The sequence below is a fragment of the Delphinapterus leucas genome, chromosome 16 (genome assembly GCF_059928025.1).
Source record: "Delphinapterus leucas isolate spDelLeu-1000000601 "Yukka" chromosome 16, BTC_Dleu_Yukka2, whole genome shotgun sequence".
Taxonomy (NCBI): Eukaryota; Metazoa; Chordata; class Mammalia; order Artiodactyla; family Monodontidae; genus Delphinapterus; species Delphinapterus leucas.
This window is the reverse complement of record NC_143144.1, coordinates 68,416,801-68,433,064: the sequence shown is the minus strand read 5'-3', so window position 1 is coordinate 68,433,064 and position 16,264 is coordinate 68,416,801. Positions and strand designations below refer to the sequence as shown.

Genomic DNA, 16,264 nt, shown 5'->3' with positions numbered 1-16,264 from the left:
GCCCAAATGGCGCATGCTCTCAGCTCATACGGTTTCATTTTGCCAACTAGGTCAAAGAAGAATATCCCCGAAACTGAACACAAAAAAATACATATGCATTCCAACAACCTCTAAATCCATTTCCTGGAAGGCTTAGCCATGAAATAAATCACTGGGTGGCAATAGCTCCTATTCAGGGACAGTCAGCATTTGGGTCATGAGCTCGGTTGCCTTTGGTGCTGATGGCCATGTTGTAGTATTTGCTCAGCCAGGAGACTGTTGTGAGAACAACTGCTCTGTCCTCTTTAGAAACACATGAAGGATAAGTTGGATCCTGGGAGTGGAAGCCCAGATGACCAGGAATCTTTCACCTCCTATCCACAGCAGAAAAGAATTCCAGTTGCAAGCTCCTCTCCACTCATCCAAGGAGTTGCACCAACTAATCCTATACATTCAACCTGTTGGCTCCCATAGTACAAGTGAGTTATGGGTTTCCAACTTTCAGACAAGTTCAGACAAGTTCAAAGAACAGTCTGAGGCTGTTGAAAACCAAAAGCAATGTCAACACAGTTTGGATTAGACAGCTAATCATAACACAAGGACCAAGTGACACCCAACTAAAGAAGCGAAACAACTAAACTCACTTCAAAATCATGCAGCCTTTGAGAATATTGACGAGGTGACTTTGACGCAAAGGTCACAGGGCTGTATCCATTAGTATTTTCTTGGTTGCAAATGGCAGAAAACCCAATTGAGATTGGCTTAAATAAAAGCAAGGGAATTTATTTGCTCATGAAAAAAACATTTTTTAAGTCTAGAGGCAGAGCTTACTTCACATACATCTGGATTGAGGGCTAAATTGATGTCACCAACACTCCATCCCTTCAGACTCTGCCATCTATCATGGTGAACCCAGGCAATAGATAAACTCAGCAGGTCCAGTGGGAGAGTACGCCTGCCTCTGTCTCAACAAAGCCAACAAAAGTCTTCTGGTTCTGATGGATTCAGGGATGGGACCATGACTGCTGTGGTCTGAATGTTTACGTCCACTCAAAATTTGTATGTTTAAATCCTAACCCCCAATGTGATGGTATTAGGGGGTGGGGCATTTGGGAGGTGCTTAGGGCATGAGGGCCGAGCCCTCATGATTGAGATTAGTGTTCTTATAAAAAGGACCCTGAGGAGTTCTCTTGCCCCTTCTGCCATGTGAGGATACAACTCTTCAACCCAGAGGAGGGTCCTCACCCAACCATGCTGGCATCCTGATCTTGGACTTTCCAGCCTCCTGAACTGTGAGCAACACATTTCTGTTGTTTATAAACCACTCCGTTGGGGCTTCCCTGGTGGCGCAGCGGTTGAGAATCTGCCTGCTAATGCAGGGGACACGGGTTCGAACCCTGGTCTGGGAGGATCCCACATGCCGCGGAGCAGCTGGGGCCGTGAGCCACAACTACTGAGCCTGCGCGTATGGAGCCTGTGCTCCGCAACAAGAGAGACTGCGATAGTGAGAGGCCCGCGTACCGCGATGAAGAGTGGCCCCTGCTTGCCACAACTAGAGAAAGCCCTCGCACAGAAACAAAGACCCAACACAGCAAAAATTAAAAAAAAAAAAAAACCACTCCGTGTGTGATACATAGTCTGTGTTACAGCAGACTGAAGGGACTAGGACGACGACCCAATCACTGAAGTCAGGGAGGGAGTTACACTGGCGGGTTACTGGCCTGGGTTTAGCTCAGATGGTCACCTTGGGGCCCACCCCAGCTACATGGACTGAGAGGAAAGCATCCAAAGGCAGATTGGAGGGGTGGTTAGGCCCCTCCCATTGGAGAGGGAATGGAGGCTGGGGGAGGTGGGGGAGGGGGGCGGGGGCAAAGCACAATGCTCACCACAGGACCTACAGCAACCGGATCAACTGTCACTCGTGGACTCCATCATACACGTGACCTTGATGAGCTACAGGCAGAAACCATCACCTCTGTTCCCTCTGCCTGGTGCAGGGGAGAGTCCTGGGGGTGCTGCCGTGAAGCTGGGATATGCAGAAGGTCAGACAAAGTGTCTGACCCCATGAAGATCTTGGAGGTGGAGCCTAGAAAAAGCACTCTACGTCTACTGCCCCCCTCCACTTTGCCCCCATGGTCCACGCCCGCCCCCCACCAGGGGAACTGTCTAGCCTCATCTGCAAAGGTGAGCCCAGCAGAGTATAAGTCATCCCTGTCACCCTCCTAGTAAGGCCCCAGGGACTGGGTCAGGGAGGCATGCCCAAGACGTTCTCCGTGTGTTGCTGGGACAGAGAGCAGACATCACTATTACTGAGCGAGTATCATCATCGCCACCACCATCATTATCACCAAGAGGAACCAAGACCCAGAAGACGAGAGCACGAGCCAAAACCAAAACCCAACAAATTACAAGAGAGTCAGTGACCACGTTGGCCACCAGGACAGCCCGGAGTCAGACACGATGGTGTAGGCAAGTGAGCTGCGATGAGTGGTGCAGGACCAATACTGTGAACGGTGAGTACAGCCAGAGCTGCTTGAAGGTTGAGCAAGCGTGGTGATAAGGAGGCCCAGATCCTGCCAGGTCCAGGCCACACGACACAGAACCCAGAGTGACCCTGACTTTGAGGCTCTCCTCTCGCAGTCTCCATGGAGAGTGGCAGGGAGCAATTGAGTCACCCAGGGAGCAAAATAAAGGCTGGTGTCTTTGCTGCACCCACAAAGGGTCATCAGGACTGTGAAGCACTGAGTCACGTGAGGTGATTAGTTCTGCGCCCTTTCTGGTCCTTCCCCGCTGAGTCAGGGCCAGTCTTAATGAGCCGAGACTACCTTTTGTGTTTCAGTTAAAAGCTGGGACAGGAAAACCTGTCCCAGCCAACTCCAATGTCCTGAGTACAGACAAACTCCTAGATCAGGGCTGTTTTAAACCTATCTATGACAGTTAATTTTATACATTTGTATACACATATTTGTATTTGAAGACTGAAATGGCTAGGCCACAGTACCCAGATATTTGATTAAACGTTATTCAAGATGTTTCTGAGAAGGTAGTTTTTATTTAGATGAGATTAATATTTAAATAGGTAGACTTTAAGTAAGGCAGATTGACCTCCATAATGTGGGGGCACCTCATCCTTTCCGCTGGGGGCCTTACTGGAAAAAGACTGACACCCGCCCCCCCACCAAGCAAGAGGGGATTCTGCCAGCAGACCACCTTTGGACTCAAACTACAGCTCTTCACTGGCCCTCCAACCTGCCAGCCTACCCTATAGATGTTGAACTTGCCAGCCTCCACAATTGTGTGAGCCAATTCTCTAAAATTAATCTACATAGATAGGTAGGTAGGTAGATAATAGATAGGTAGGTAGATAGATAGATAGATAAACACACATACTCCTCTATACCCTCAAGGCTCTGCACAGAAGTACTCTCTCTGGGGATCCTTCCATGACCCTCCAGCCTGTGCTCATGTCAGGCCCCTTGGGACCTCTACAGCCTTTAAGTCTGTCCACATACCCTGGAACACCTGCCTTCATTCTCTAATCATTTCAGGCACCAAAGCACAGCAGAACCGCAGTTCTTGGAGGTCAGAAGACCTGCGAATTCGGTTGATTCAACCCGAGCCCAGAGAAGAAACATTTGACGAAATCAACCCCTACTTAAATACCTTTAGGATACAGAACTTCATCCACCTGGAGACAGGTTCTTCTCTGCTGGACAGCACACCCCCTGTTCTGTCCTGCCCAGTGGGCAGGTACATGTGGGGAGCATCACATAGTATATGCACCTGCTTTAGGCTTTCCTTTTCCCACTTGACACCATGCCTTCACTTTTGCACTCACCGTTCTGTGTTTTATCCTGGTTCTCAGTGGTCATGTCTACTGCCCTGGGTGTATTCTATCACACTAAGTGTCATTCACTCATTACCTAACAAACGTTTACTGGGCACCTACTATGGGCTGTAGATGCCTGAGATTCAGCAGGTAACAAAGTCCCTCCCCTTGTGGAACTTAAACTCTCACGGATAAAACATGATGAACACGTGGATATGACATGATAACCATGCAGCCATGACACCGTGGAGAAAGGTAATACGTTACCTATTTTTCAGAGAAGGACTTTGAGGTTCTGGAAAATGAAACAACTTGTCCAAGGTCATATAGACAGCCAGAGATGGAGCCACGGTGTCACCCCACTTCTAACACCAAAATCTAAGCTCCTCTTACCCAGGTGCTGGAGAGCTTGGGAGAACTTGTAGGCTAAGGGTAGCTGAAAGGGGAGAGAACTTTTCAAAAGCAGAATATCCACATTTCTCACGTTTTCCTCTTGGTTTATGTCTGAAACTCTTCTGACAAAAGTTCCCCCATGAAGCGGGTACAGTAGAGCTGGTGAAGACACCAGTCCTCAGCCTCAAGCCATTTGAGCAAGAAGGAGTGGTGAAAAGACGTTCTCTCAGAGCGTTGGAGGATGGGCTTGGGCAGGCGGCAAGCCCAGGAGCAGCCCCTCTGAGTAGAAGCAGGGTACCCCTCCCCATGCACCCCCATTTGCCACCTTCAGGGACAGGGAGGGAAGGTGACAGGGAGTCAGACCCAAGGTTTAAGTCCTGGAATAATTGAAGCCAGATCCCAGGTTCTTCCCACTATTAACATTCAAGGGTGTTGTGGTGCAGCTCGGCTTTAAAGTTTGGGTATGATTTTTCTAGGCAGCTGGGGAAGAGTGGTGTGGCATTCCCCATGTAGGAGAAGCAGAGTTATGGAGGCAAGAGCAAGAGTATTATCATCAGGACACAGTAAAAACAGCCTGGGGTGCAGCAAGGCAGGGAAGGGCACCAACCTGGCCACCAGGAGGCCTCTGTTTCAAGGTTGCTTCAAGAGAAACCATCGTGGTCACCATGGGTGTGGTCTGGGTCTTGGAGTTCATCCAGTCCCACCCTCTGGCTCTAATAAAGAACACAAGGTCTTCCTTTCATCCGGCTGGAAAGAGAGAAAGCTAACAGCCTAACAGTTCAAATCACCATCACAAATCTCCCTAAAACAGCGGTTCTAAGGGCGTGATGCTGGCATCACCCAAACTGGCCAGCCCAGCCTGACTCAGCCCAGAGCAGCTTCCTGAGCAAAAGGAAGCCTCCAGCTTCCAAACTGGAGCAGAAAAGATGAACAGTACTGGTCTCTGCCCTATGCGAGCACCGGCCTGGGCAACTCACTGGAACGCTAGGAACCGTTATCTCCAAGTTACCAGTGGGGAAGATGAGGCTTGGTCATCTGTTCAAAGTTAAAATCAAAGTGATGTGGTAGAACCAGGATTGCAATCAGGTCTTCTGACTCCCAAGTCTTAACTTTAAAATGTCCTTCTCAGAAATGCCAGCCATTCCCTCCAAGACCTGGACACGTTCTCTGGGAACTCCTGGGAGAGAGAGCTTGCTAGCAAATAAGCACTTGTTGAAAGCCTAGGGATTGGGTTTTAAGCAAACAAGCAGGTGTAGAGAGTCAGAGGAAGAGGCGCTCAGGAGTCATGGGTCTGCAGCTGAGAGCTGCAGGCCCATGAGAGCGCCTGGCAGCAGGCAGAACAGACAGGTGTGCCAAGTTACGGGTTTCCTGTACTCCTTGCAAACGGGGCTTTTCTCCTGCAGAGTCCTGGTTAAGCCGGGTGTAGGAGTAAGCAGGGCGAGTCCCCGATTTGTGGGTTATCAGATTTTCTGATCCCAAGCGGAATCCATGGGCTGCTGAGGGCCTCCAACTCTCATGCTCTTGCATTGCCAACGAGGCTTTGGGAGGCTCAGTAGAGCACACAGCCTGTTGTTCTCATGGTCTCCTCTAATCCTCCCTGACCGTCGTAAAGACAAGGCGACTGAGATTCAAAATGGGCAGCGAGTCAGACCAGGTCGCACGACCAGTTAGGTCTACAGACCACCAAGATGACGGAGTTAACGCTTCAAGATGTTTTCGTGTCAACGGCAACAGGAAGCTCTGAACCCAGAACCACCCTCTAGAGATGGAAATTCACAGAGGGTAGGGGCGGTGGTGTACAGTACTTTGCAAGCAAGGGCACCTCTGAAATCCCAATATCTCAGCCTGCACGGAGACTGGCCCTGCCCTTGAGTGACCTTGGGGGAGGCAGGGGCCCTAGACTTTCCAGGCCCCTGTCATCTCCAGGTTCTTTTTTTTTTTTTTTTGCGGTACGCGGGCCTCTCACTGTTGTGGTCTCTCCCGTTGTGGAGCACAGGCTCCAGACGCACAGGCTCAGCGGCCATGGCTCACGGGCCCAGGCGCTCCGCGGCATGTGGGATCTTCCCGGACCGGGGCACGAACCCACGTCCCCTGCATCGTCAGGCGGACTCTCAACCACTGTGCCACCAGGGAAGCCCCCAACTCCAGGTTCTTGCTCCCGACACACCCCCGCCCATCAGTCTCGACCCAGCAGCCAGAATATTGTTCCAAATAAAAAAAAAAATCGGATCACATTCACCCTCTGCTTAAAATCCCTCCAGGGGCTCCCCATTGCCCTCAAGATAAGTCTTTCCAGGTGACTGCATGATCTGGCCCCAACCTCCTCCAGCCTCTCCGTCCTCCTTTCGGCCTCTCACGACACATGCTCCAACCAAAGTGGACTTCGTTTAGTTGCTTGAACATCTGTTTCTCCCACTCTCAACCACAGTCCCTTCGCCAGACCTATCCCTGCCCAGCCTTCAGTTCTCATCCGGCTGTCACTTCTCCAGGCCCCTCCCCTGACACCTTAGCCCAGGCCAGTTACCCGCACAGTGAGTCCCTGTCATCCACTGTCTCATCCTTGTCAACCTGCTTACCACTCCTCAGTACCCACTTAATATCTGACTGCCCCACAGAAGAAGAAGCTCCGCAGGGTAAAGATCTAATTATCGTGTTCACCCCTCTACCCGCCTCACCAAACACAAATAGAGCGCTGTCAGTGATGAGTTTCGGGACAGCTCCAAAAAATAGTTTTTGAGGGAATGAATGAATGAAGAAAAGAATCTATCATGCATTAAAACCCTCAGTGCCTCCTCTGAGGCCAACGCATGAAAAAGAATCCTAAAGGTGCATATATGCTGGGAAGGAAGGCTAAGGGGTGTCCACGGGGGCCGAGTAACAAGCAGCCGAATCCCTAGTGTACCCAGGGGACAGATGGGGTCACTGAGCTGGGCCAGTCCCACCACTCCTCACCCAGGCCCAGCGTCCTGGATCATCACTTCCTGGCAGCTCAGCGTCTGCTTCTTGGCCTCCGAAGCTGGGCCTGAGCCACAGATGTGAAGACAGTCTAGAGAACTTTGGCCAAGAGCCAGCCACAGGGTGTCTGGGGCTCTCTCTCACCTGACGCGCCAGCTGGCAGGTGTGTGCGTCTGTGTCTGTGTGTCTGTGCATGTCTGTATATCTGTGTGTGTGCACAGCCTGGCCATGTTCATAACGACTCCAATACACGCCCTCCCATCCACAAAGTCCAGGAGGAAGGAGGGCCTGAGTTTTTCTTTGACACCTGCCCAGTGGCCCACACAGCTGGCCATGGACAAATTGAAGGAACTAGGCACTGACCTCCCTCCAGCCCATCCTGAAAAGCAGCGACATCGCTCAGCCTTTCTCAGGTGGTGGGTCCTGCGCTGGGTAGTGTCCACCTGCCCCTGCCGTTGCCCACCTGCTCCAAGCCCTGGAAGGCGGCCCCCAGGAGCTGCTGCCTTCCTCTTTGTCTCTGCCATGCTCTCGGGTCCTGGCTGCGGGCACACACCAGCAGGTGTGGGCGCAGGGGTGACGTGGCCACGGAGGAGGTGTTGACCCCCGGGGCTCTCTCTCTGCCCGTGGGCTACAATGACCCTCGACCAACAGCACCTTCCAGCCATCCTCCCTCCAAACTGCAGTTCTAATGGATTGAGTTACAGCTCCCTCCCTCCCCTCCCCTCACCCCTGACAGCTCCCACCAGGGCGCTTCACCTCCCCTTGTCAGATTTAACCCAGCTGCACCTTGTAAATAGTTCCTTTTTTTTTTTTTTAACATCTTTATTGGAGTATAATTGCTTTACAATGGTGTGTTAGTTTCTGCTGTATAACAAAGTGAATCAGCTATACATATACATATGTCCCCATATGTCCTCTCTCTTGCATCTCCCTCCCACCCTCCCTATCCCACCCCTCTAGGTGGTCACAAAGCACCGAGCTGATCTCCCTGTGCTATGCGGCTGCTTCCCACTAGCTATCTATTTTACGTTTGGTAGTGTATATATGTCCATGCCACTCTCTCACTTCGTCACAGCTTACCCTTCCCCCTCCCTATATCCTCAAGTCCATTCTCTAGTAGGTCTGTGTCTTTATTTCCATCTTACCCCTAGGTTCTTCATGACAATTTTTTTTCTTAAATTCCATATATATGTGTTAGCATACGATATTTGTTTTTCTCTTTCTGACTTACTTCACTCTGTATGACAGACTCTAGGTCCATCGATCTCACTACAAATAACTCAATTTCGTTCCTTTTTATGGCTGAGTAATATTCCATTGCATACATGTGCCAAATCTTCTTTATCCACCCCTTCTCAGTGCACCATCTTGTTTTTCTCAGATGCAGATTCCAAAGAGGCCCCAAGTTCCTGCCCTTGAGCAGACTGGTGCCTTAAAGGCCACCCCCACCTGGGCTCCCACACCCTCCTGAGCTCCCTGGGGTCAGACTCCCCCCTCCATGGAGAACAGGACAGCCCAGCTGCTAAGTAAACTGCTACAGAACCCACGTCAGCTTCTCCAAAACGGCCAACCCCGTCCTCCAAGCCTCCTCCTTCTGACTCAGCTCCACTGCCTGACAGGTGAGTGGAATTGCAGTGTGGGGGGCGGGGGGAGCACCTCACAAGCTGGAGGGGCTTTTATAAGTAGGATTGACGGCACAACCCTGCTCTTCCCTTCACACCCCTTATGACCTCTTCATCCGGTACATACACATCTACCCTCAACTCCCCTGCTGCTTACTCCCCAGATCCCGGTGAGTGAAATATCCATTTAAAACAGGTGTTCACACACACACATCCATTCACAGACACAGACACATTCACATCCACTTTTCACACATGTATACACACACACACACACACAAAGGCACAGCCCACATTTGAAAAACACACCAAACTCGCTTTTACCCCAAGCATCGGTAAAGCCAATGACTCTTAGAGCTGGCTGTCCCCAAGAAGAACATTCCTTCCCGAGCCAGTGGGCCTCACCTAAAGCAGGGACAGGAGAGAGCAGAGCCGGCATTTCATAGAAGCTCAAAACCCATCAACAGAAAAGCCTGGTGAGATCCCTTGGCCCAGCAAGATCCAACAAGTGTTCCAGCAAAACACAATTCACTGAGATGCTCTGTGAAAAATGAGATTCTGCAGTCCAGGGAGTTTGGGAAACAGCACACCATATCATCCCCTTTTGAGAATCACAATCCACCCTGGCATAGCCAAGGTTCTGAGAGGTCCTAAACAGAAGATACCTATTAAAGGTCACTTAACCCAGCATTTCATCAGCTAAATGATGTAGATGGACGGACAGACAGACAGAGAGGCAGATGATAGATGGGAGAGAGAAGGAGAGAGACTGATTTTATAGTTACGTAAATTCAACAGAACAGACTTTTAAATAACATGGATCCAGATCAACGATTTTCACTTTATAATGAAGACATGGGGGCTCAGAAGGGGCTTTGCCCAAGGTCACACCGCTGGTAAAAGGCAAAGCTGGCGCTAGAGCCCAGGCCTCTTAATGCTCTTTCCAATAGGCCCTGTTTCCTTTTCCGTTGAACTCTAACCCCCAGGACTTCTGGTGATGAAAGAGATGGATGCTGTTTCCAAAACAGACCCTGGTGCTTGTGACTGCACTCAGTGAATTCGCAGGGCTTCCCTCTCAAGTGTGCTCTCTGCTGTGGAAGGCGCTCTTTCCTGCAGCCCAGACCCCAGGCCCACCGTGGCGGGGTGGCAGGGCCCAGGACAGAGGCCTGCAGGTGAGGGTGATGTTGAGCCCTGGCTCTGGGTACCTGGATCCTGCTACTCTGCTGGAGCTGGGGAGGCGGGCTTCCTGATGTGTGTCCCCAAATGGGAACAGACACTTGCCATGCTGTCCCCAGGGATGGGCTTGGAGAAAGGAAATCTGGGGCCTGACCTAGGCCTCGGGGCACCGCCTAGGCCTGGCACTGCTTCATGGGGCTCAGCTGCTAGAACCAGATCTGCCTTCCTGCCCCTGCTCCCTGGGCATCTCTGAGCTCCTGCAGCCACAGCGACCTCTACCCCACCGCATGCTCACCGTCCAGAAAGAGGCACGTTACCCTCAGTGGACACTCAAGGTCCACTACTGCCCCCAGCTATCGCTGTTACATGGCGGCTACTTAATGCCTCACGCAGACACATCCTGTCTCCCTACAGCGCCTTCAGGATTGCTGGGTGCAGGGCAGGCCCTAATCTCTGCTAGCTTCCCAGGGACGAGGGCTGGGCTCTGCAGGGCACACACATGGTTGGAAGAGTGCCTGCCAGGGTGTTTGGCGTTTGTAGCAACTCACCATGTCCAACAGCGAGATGAATTCCTGTTGGATATCTGTGGCAACAGGCAGAGAGTCATGGGGAGGCGCAGGCTCGAGGGACCCCAGGAAGCCACAGAACCAGCCTGCTTTTCAGGGTCTCAGTGCCCCCCACCACACAACATGGGAGTTGAGGATGTAGGTGGATCCTTCTAGCTCTAAAACTCTGATGCAATTCTATTATAGAATCATACAGAGGGGAAAGCCTAAGCCACTTTGCTGTCATTCTCTTCTCCAGCCCTTTAGCACAGAAGAAATTGAACAAAGACTTGCAGGGAGGATGTAGCACTGGTGCCCAGGCTCAAACAAGGCTGCCCCTCCCCTAACTCCAGGCATCCTGTGGGAGTGTATCTGGCAAGACACACTTCAGACCCCAAAGCCAGTGGTTTTTGATGCCCCAACCAAAGTCGCATAAAATAGAAGACTCCACCACAGTGACAGGCCCAGATAATCAGGACCAGGTATGGACAGGAAGCTGTAGGGTGACCGTCTCATCTCCTGATTTTTAGGCTGAGAGCCCCGAGTGAGCCATTTATCTTCCTCAAATCCCCTCCCCACCTGAGACCTTTTAGACTGTGGCTTGAGCTCTCTGCAGTGAACAAACAGGGATGCCCCCAGCATCCTAGCCTGGCTCCAGCCCTCTCTCCCCAACTTTCCCCAGGCCCCATCCATCTCTGAGGCTTCTCTGCAGCTGGAATGGAGGGGGGGGTGTGGTATATGACACCAGAGGCCTGCCCTCTGTGGCACCAATGCCCACACTTCCCTCTTTCCCAGGGAGCAGGGCCACTTCCCTGAAGATGGAGCAGAACACAGAGTTAATAGCAAGCAGTGTTTGTATCTGCCCCATGTCTGGGACACACAGCCCAGTTCCTGGGGACCTGCCAGGGTGGCCTACTGTCTGGCACTGTTGCCTTTGGGGCAATGGTTGCCTTGAGCGGGGAGGGACAAGGAGGCTGCAGTGGGGGTGGGGAGCAGGGCACAGCCCGAGACCAGGCAGCCTTGGTGCCAAAGGCCATGGCTTCTGAAGCTCCAGACAAGGGTCGCTGGAGCCAAGGGCCTGCCCACTGTCCTCTCTTCAGCATCAGAGGACCCTGATGACGGTGGAAACTCCTTCCCACCTCTAACAAAACCCCTCAGAACCATGGTCTTTCTTCTCCCAGGCTCCTCAAAGCCCAGATAACTTCTCAGGGCTCTGCACCCTCCCACCCCTGCACACCTACTCTCCTTAATAAGATAAGGAGATGCTGCAGGCGCTGCCCAGAGGGAACACGTGGAGGAGAGCTGAAGCCCTGCTTCCGGGGGTGTCCAGAGCTGGGCTGCACCTGTGTTGTAGGCAGCTGGCCTTACAAACCCATCTTCCCCCAAACCGTGACCTGTCACTTCTGACTGCCCCTCAAACCCAGCTCCTGGGGCAGCGTCTGTCCTTCACCAGCACAGCATATGATGATACACATCCAAGAACTACTCCGCTCTTGGGCAGCTGCTTCTAACTGAATGTCGCCCAGAGCTGTGGGACCCTAAGCAGTCACTTCCTCTGGAAAGATGAGGGGCTGGACTCCTGGATCTCTCAGGACACTTCCAGCTTCGAAGTGCCATACCCATAACCACAGGGCAGGGGTCTTAGGCCCTCCTGGACATCAGGACAGAACTTGATATTACAGGAATGCAACAGGAAGCACCCCAACCTTCTGCCAGAGACCATTCAAGCCACCAACTAATACGTGGTTCCCTTTAGGTGTGTTTATACCACACTTGGTGCATATACCATACAATGGGCTATATACCACATGTTATATATCATCACACTGTAAGGTGTGGCACACATTTTGGAGTATATGGCACACTTTGTGCATGTACCGTACTTGGGGGATATATACACTTTGAGGCATGACAAACTTTAGGGCATAAAGACACTTTACAGCACGTACACACTTTGTGTATATCTCCACACTTGGGATATACCCCATGCTCTGTGGATACAGCACACCTTGTGTAGAGACCTCACTTCTGGGAGCATTCTGCAAAGTGTTAGTGATGTAACTCCGGCAAGGCTGCAGGGTGAAGAGTACAGACCCTAGAACCTGATCATGCTGCATGCAGTGCACTCCCACCACTGTGATTAACCTTGAGCAAATCACTTGTCCTCTGAGACTCAGTTTCCTCACCTGTTAAATGGGGATCATAATAGTACCTACCTCATGGGGTTTGGGGGACGATTAAATGAAACGGAGCTTATAACAGACTTACCATCATGTCTAGCACAGAAGAAACACATGGTAAATGGCAGCTTTGTTATTGCTTGTACTTTTAAAGGTGTTTTATAATGCATAAGTATCTTTGAATTTCAAATATACATAAATTCAGACATTCCCAGAGTCTTAATGATTTTGAAAACTCAGATAACAGACAGACCATTTAATTCATATTTATTTCACATTTGAGCTGTAAACTTTTTATTTAAAAAAAAATTCCACTGTCATTAACAACATGTGCTGACATTAGTTTTTCTTTAGTGAAATAAGAGCACAGGCCTTAAAGAGTCTCTGTCTAAAACATGGGGAAACTTGGATGTAAACAAGGTCTCCACCCTCCTCCCTTGACTTTGGGAGTTCATTAATGACTTGATCTCAACCAGAAAAAACAGGGAGGAAAAAATGGACAACACTTTGATACCCAGGAGCTCTTGGGGCAGGAACTGTACAGTTTGGCAGGCCCATTTGTCTTTTCAAACTGTTTACCTTGGTCAAATTGTATCAGGTTTGCTTCTTCCACATAATTTCCACTTCTCTGTGTCTAAAAACAGCAGGTAAAAGATTCCCCACAGTCAGCACTTTGGGGGAGGGAGGGGTGCACATACATACAAGATGGAAACATACATATTTTTCAAGCAGTGGCCCCCGAGGAAAGGAGGGAGGGGACACTGGAAAGAGGTTTTAAAGTGAGGTACTGGGGCGAAGAAGGATGCATCAGAGGCTAATGGCTTTATACACAGGGCTGCTGCAAGGCAGAAAGGTTCATTTACTTCTGTCTTGGTCCATCATTGTAATATTTACATAGGAAAAGGCAATTATGCTGTTAGGCACAGGGGAAAAAATGGACAGAAATCTTTTCCCCCTCAGGAAATCTCAAAGCAGGTCCAGTCCCAAGGGACAGTCACCAGTTGCTGGTGAAAATGACACAGAGGGAGGTAATGACAACAGAAAAGGGCTCACATTGCAAAGAGGCTTGCCCTGAGCTAGCCACAATGTGTCTGCCTGGAGAGCATCTCCAACAGCCAGGATGCCAACATCAAAAGCCAAGCGACATCGCGGACAACGTGTACTATCAAAAATAGTGTATATTTACAAGGGGGGATGGGAGGGCGGGCAGGGCTGCCCTGAGCTTTTGTTTAAAAATAGAGTCGGGGGAGGAGGAGAGCCAGGGCTGGGTACCCCCATCTATTAACCCTTTGAGAGCCATCCCCTCTGAGCTCTCGTTCTTGCTCTGAACCACGGTGAGAGCTGGATCCGGGGGGAGGTGAAAATACTTTTAGGAAACAATACTGATTTGGGGGCCCGCCCAAGAACCCAGGAAGATGGCTCCGAGTGAGGAGCGGCCCTAAGAACAATTGGGGGGGCGGCGTGTGCCTTCACGGTCCCCCCCCCACCCCCCAGCCAGTACTTTTCTCTGGTAGGAGAGTGCAGATGCCGGCAGGGCGCCGCAGAGCAACCCTCAGGCCAAGAAACTCGGAATAGGCAGGACCCAGATTTCGGAGTGCTGGGACTGCGTAGACGCGCCCCTGGATCCCAGCGGCCGCTGTCGGCGCGAGCCTGTTCGCGGGGCGCGGACTCCGCGCTCACACGATCCGCTTCCTGTCCCCCCGGCAAAGGATCTTCTTGAAGGCGCGGCGGAAGTCGTGATTGAAGATGGTGTAGATGACCGGGTTCAGCGAGCTGTTGCAGTAGCCGAACCAGAAAAAGAACTTGAAGAGCGTGCGCGGCACCGAGCAGCCGACGGCCGTGAGCGTGTAGGTGAAGAAGAAGGGGAACCAGCACGCCACGAACACTCCGATGACCACCGCCAGCACGAAGGTGAAGCGCTTCTCGCGGTTTTGCCGCCCGCGCCAGCGCGACGCCTTGGCGCCTCCGCCGCGCTCCTCCCCGTGCCCGGCCGCGGGTGCCCCCGGCCCCGTCGCCCCTGGCCCGCGCCGCGGCAGGCTGTCCCCGGGCTTCACCTGGCTCGCCCGGGCCTTACCCTTGGCCCGGGGGCCGCGCTCGGACCTGCGGGTCCCCGGGGGCCGCTCGGCGTGATCGGACGAGGAGCTCTCCTCGAGGTCCAGCGCGTCGGCGTCCCGCGGTCCTGCCGGCGTGGGCTCCCCCGGGGCACCGTTGAGCTGGGCCGGCAGCGACTCCGCCTCGGCGCCCACAGGGCCCACGCCGCGCTCCGGGCCCAAGCCGTTGGGTCTGCGCTTGGCGCCCCCCGGCAGCGTGGCGGCGGCATCAGGACCCCTGCGACTGGGCGGCACGCGGGTGCGGCGCTTGGCGATCTGGTAAATGCGCACGTAGACCAGGATCATGATGAGGCAGGGCGCGAAGAAGGAGCCGATGCACGACGAGATGACGTACCACTTCTGGTCGTTGATCTCGCAGCGCGGTTCGGACGGCTGCTGGCCACCACTGCCTCCTTTCTTCTCGATGGAGATGAGCGGCGGGAAGGAGATGACGGCCGAGATGACCCACACGGTGACGATGATGGCCTTGATGCGGCGTGGCGTGCGCTTCAGGTTGTACTCTATGGCCTGGGTGATGGACCAGTAACGATCCAGGCTGATGGCGCACAGGTGCACGATGGACGACGTGCAGAAGAGCACGTCGAGCGCCAGGTAGGTCTCACACCATGCCTTGCCGAAGTACCAATAGCCCATGACCTCGTTGGCCAGCGAGAAAGGGATGACAAGCGTGGCCACCAGGATGTCGGCCGAGGCCAGAGACACCAGGAAGAGGTTCTGGGGCGCCTTGAGCGCGCGGCTGGTGAACACGGCAATGATGACAAGCACGTTACCGAACACCGTGAACAGCATGAGCAGGCCGGCCAGGCACACCAGCGTCAGCGTCACCTGCAGGGAGTAGGGGGTGGCCCGGGCGCCACCCCCCGGGGCCTCGGTCCCGTTCCAGCTAGCGTTGCTCGCGTCCGGCTGCAGGGAGCCCATGGGCGCGAAGCTGCCTTCGGCCAGCGCCTGCTCCTGGCGGAACATGAACGCGGGTGCCCGCTCGCCTGGGCCTGCTGCCAGCTGCCTTCCGGCCGGCGCCCGTTGAGCCTCCTCTTCCTCCTGCGCCCCGCTCGCCCCGCCGCGCCTCACATGGAGAAGCGGCCTCTGGGAGGCCGAGCCCGAGCTGGGGGACCGCTAATGGCCCATGGGCCCGGCTCCCGGGAAGCGCGCCCGGCCCGCGCTTCGAGCGCTCGGGGTCGGCGCCTTCTCGCTCCCAGCTCCTAAGCACAGCCAAGTTTTATTTCTAAGAGGCGGGAGAGAGTAGTAGGTCGAGCCGATGAGGAAAGAGAGATTTATTCTTCAAGAAGAGAGAACAAAAATCATCGGTGGCCTGATGACTTGGAAGGATAACAGGAAATTAAATATATCTCTATCTATATCTTTGACTCTGGAGCCTGAGCGAAAGCAAGAGGTCTTACCGTGTGCGGGGCCCGCCCCCAACCCGAGAGGCAGCCGAGGGGTGCTGATGCTGGCTTGGGGTCCTATGTCTGTCTCC

At 52.9% G+C, this 16,264-nt stretch overlaps 1 protein-coding gene across 1 annotated transcript; it reads right to left on the bottom strand.

The window, feature by feature from the left end:
* Positions 1-11,796: 11,796 nt before the first annotated feature.
* Positions 11,797-15,838, bottom strand: ADRA2A (adrenoceptor alpha 2A). The gene has a single exon (XM_022568789.3). It carries the CDS (start codon positions 15,751-15,753, stop codon positions 14,356-14,358), a length of 1,398 nt encoding a protein of 465 aa, XP_022424497.2. The 5' UTR covers positions 15,754-15,838; the 3' UTR covers positions 11,797-14,355.
* Between the last annotated feature and the right edge of the window lie 426 nt (positions 15,839-16,264).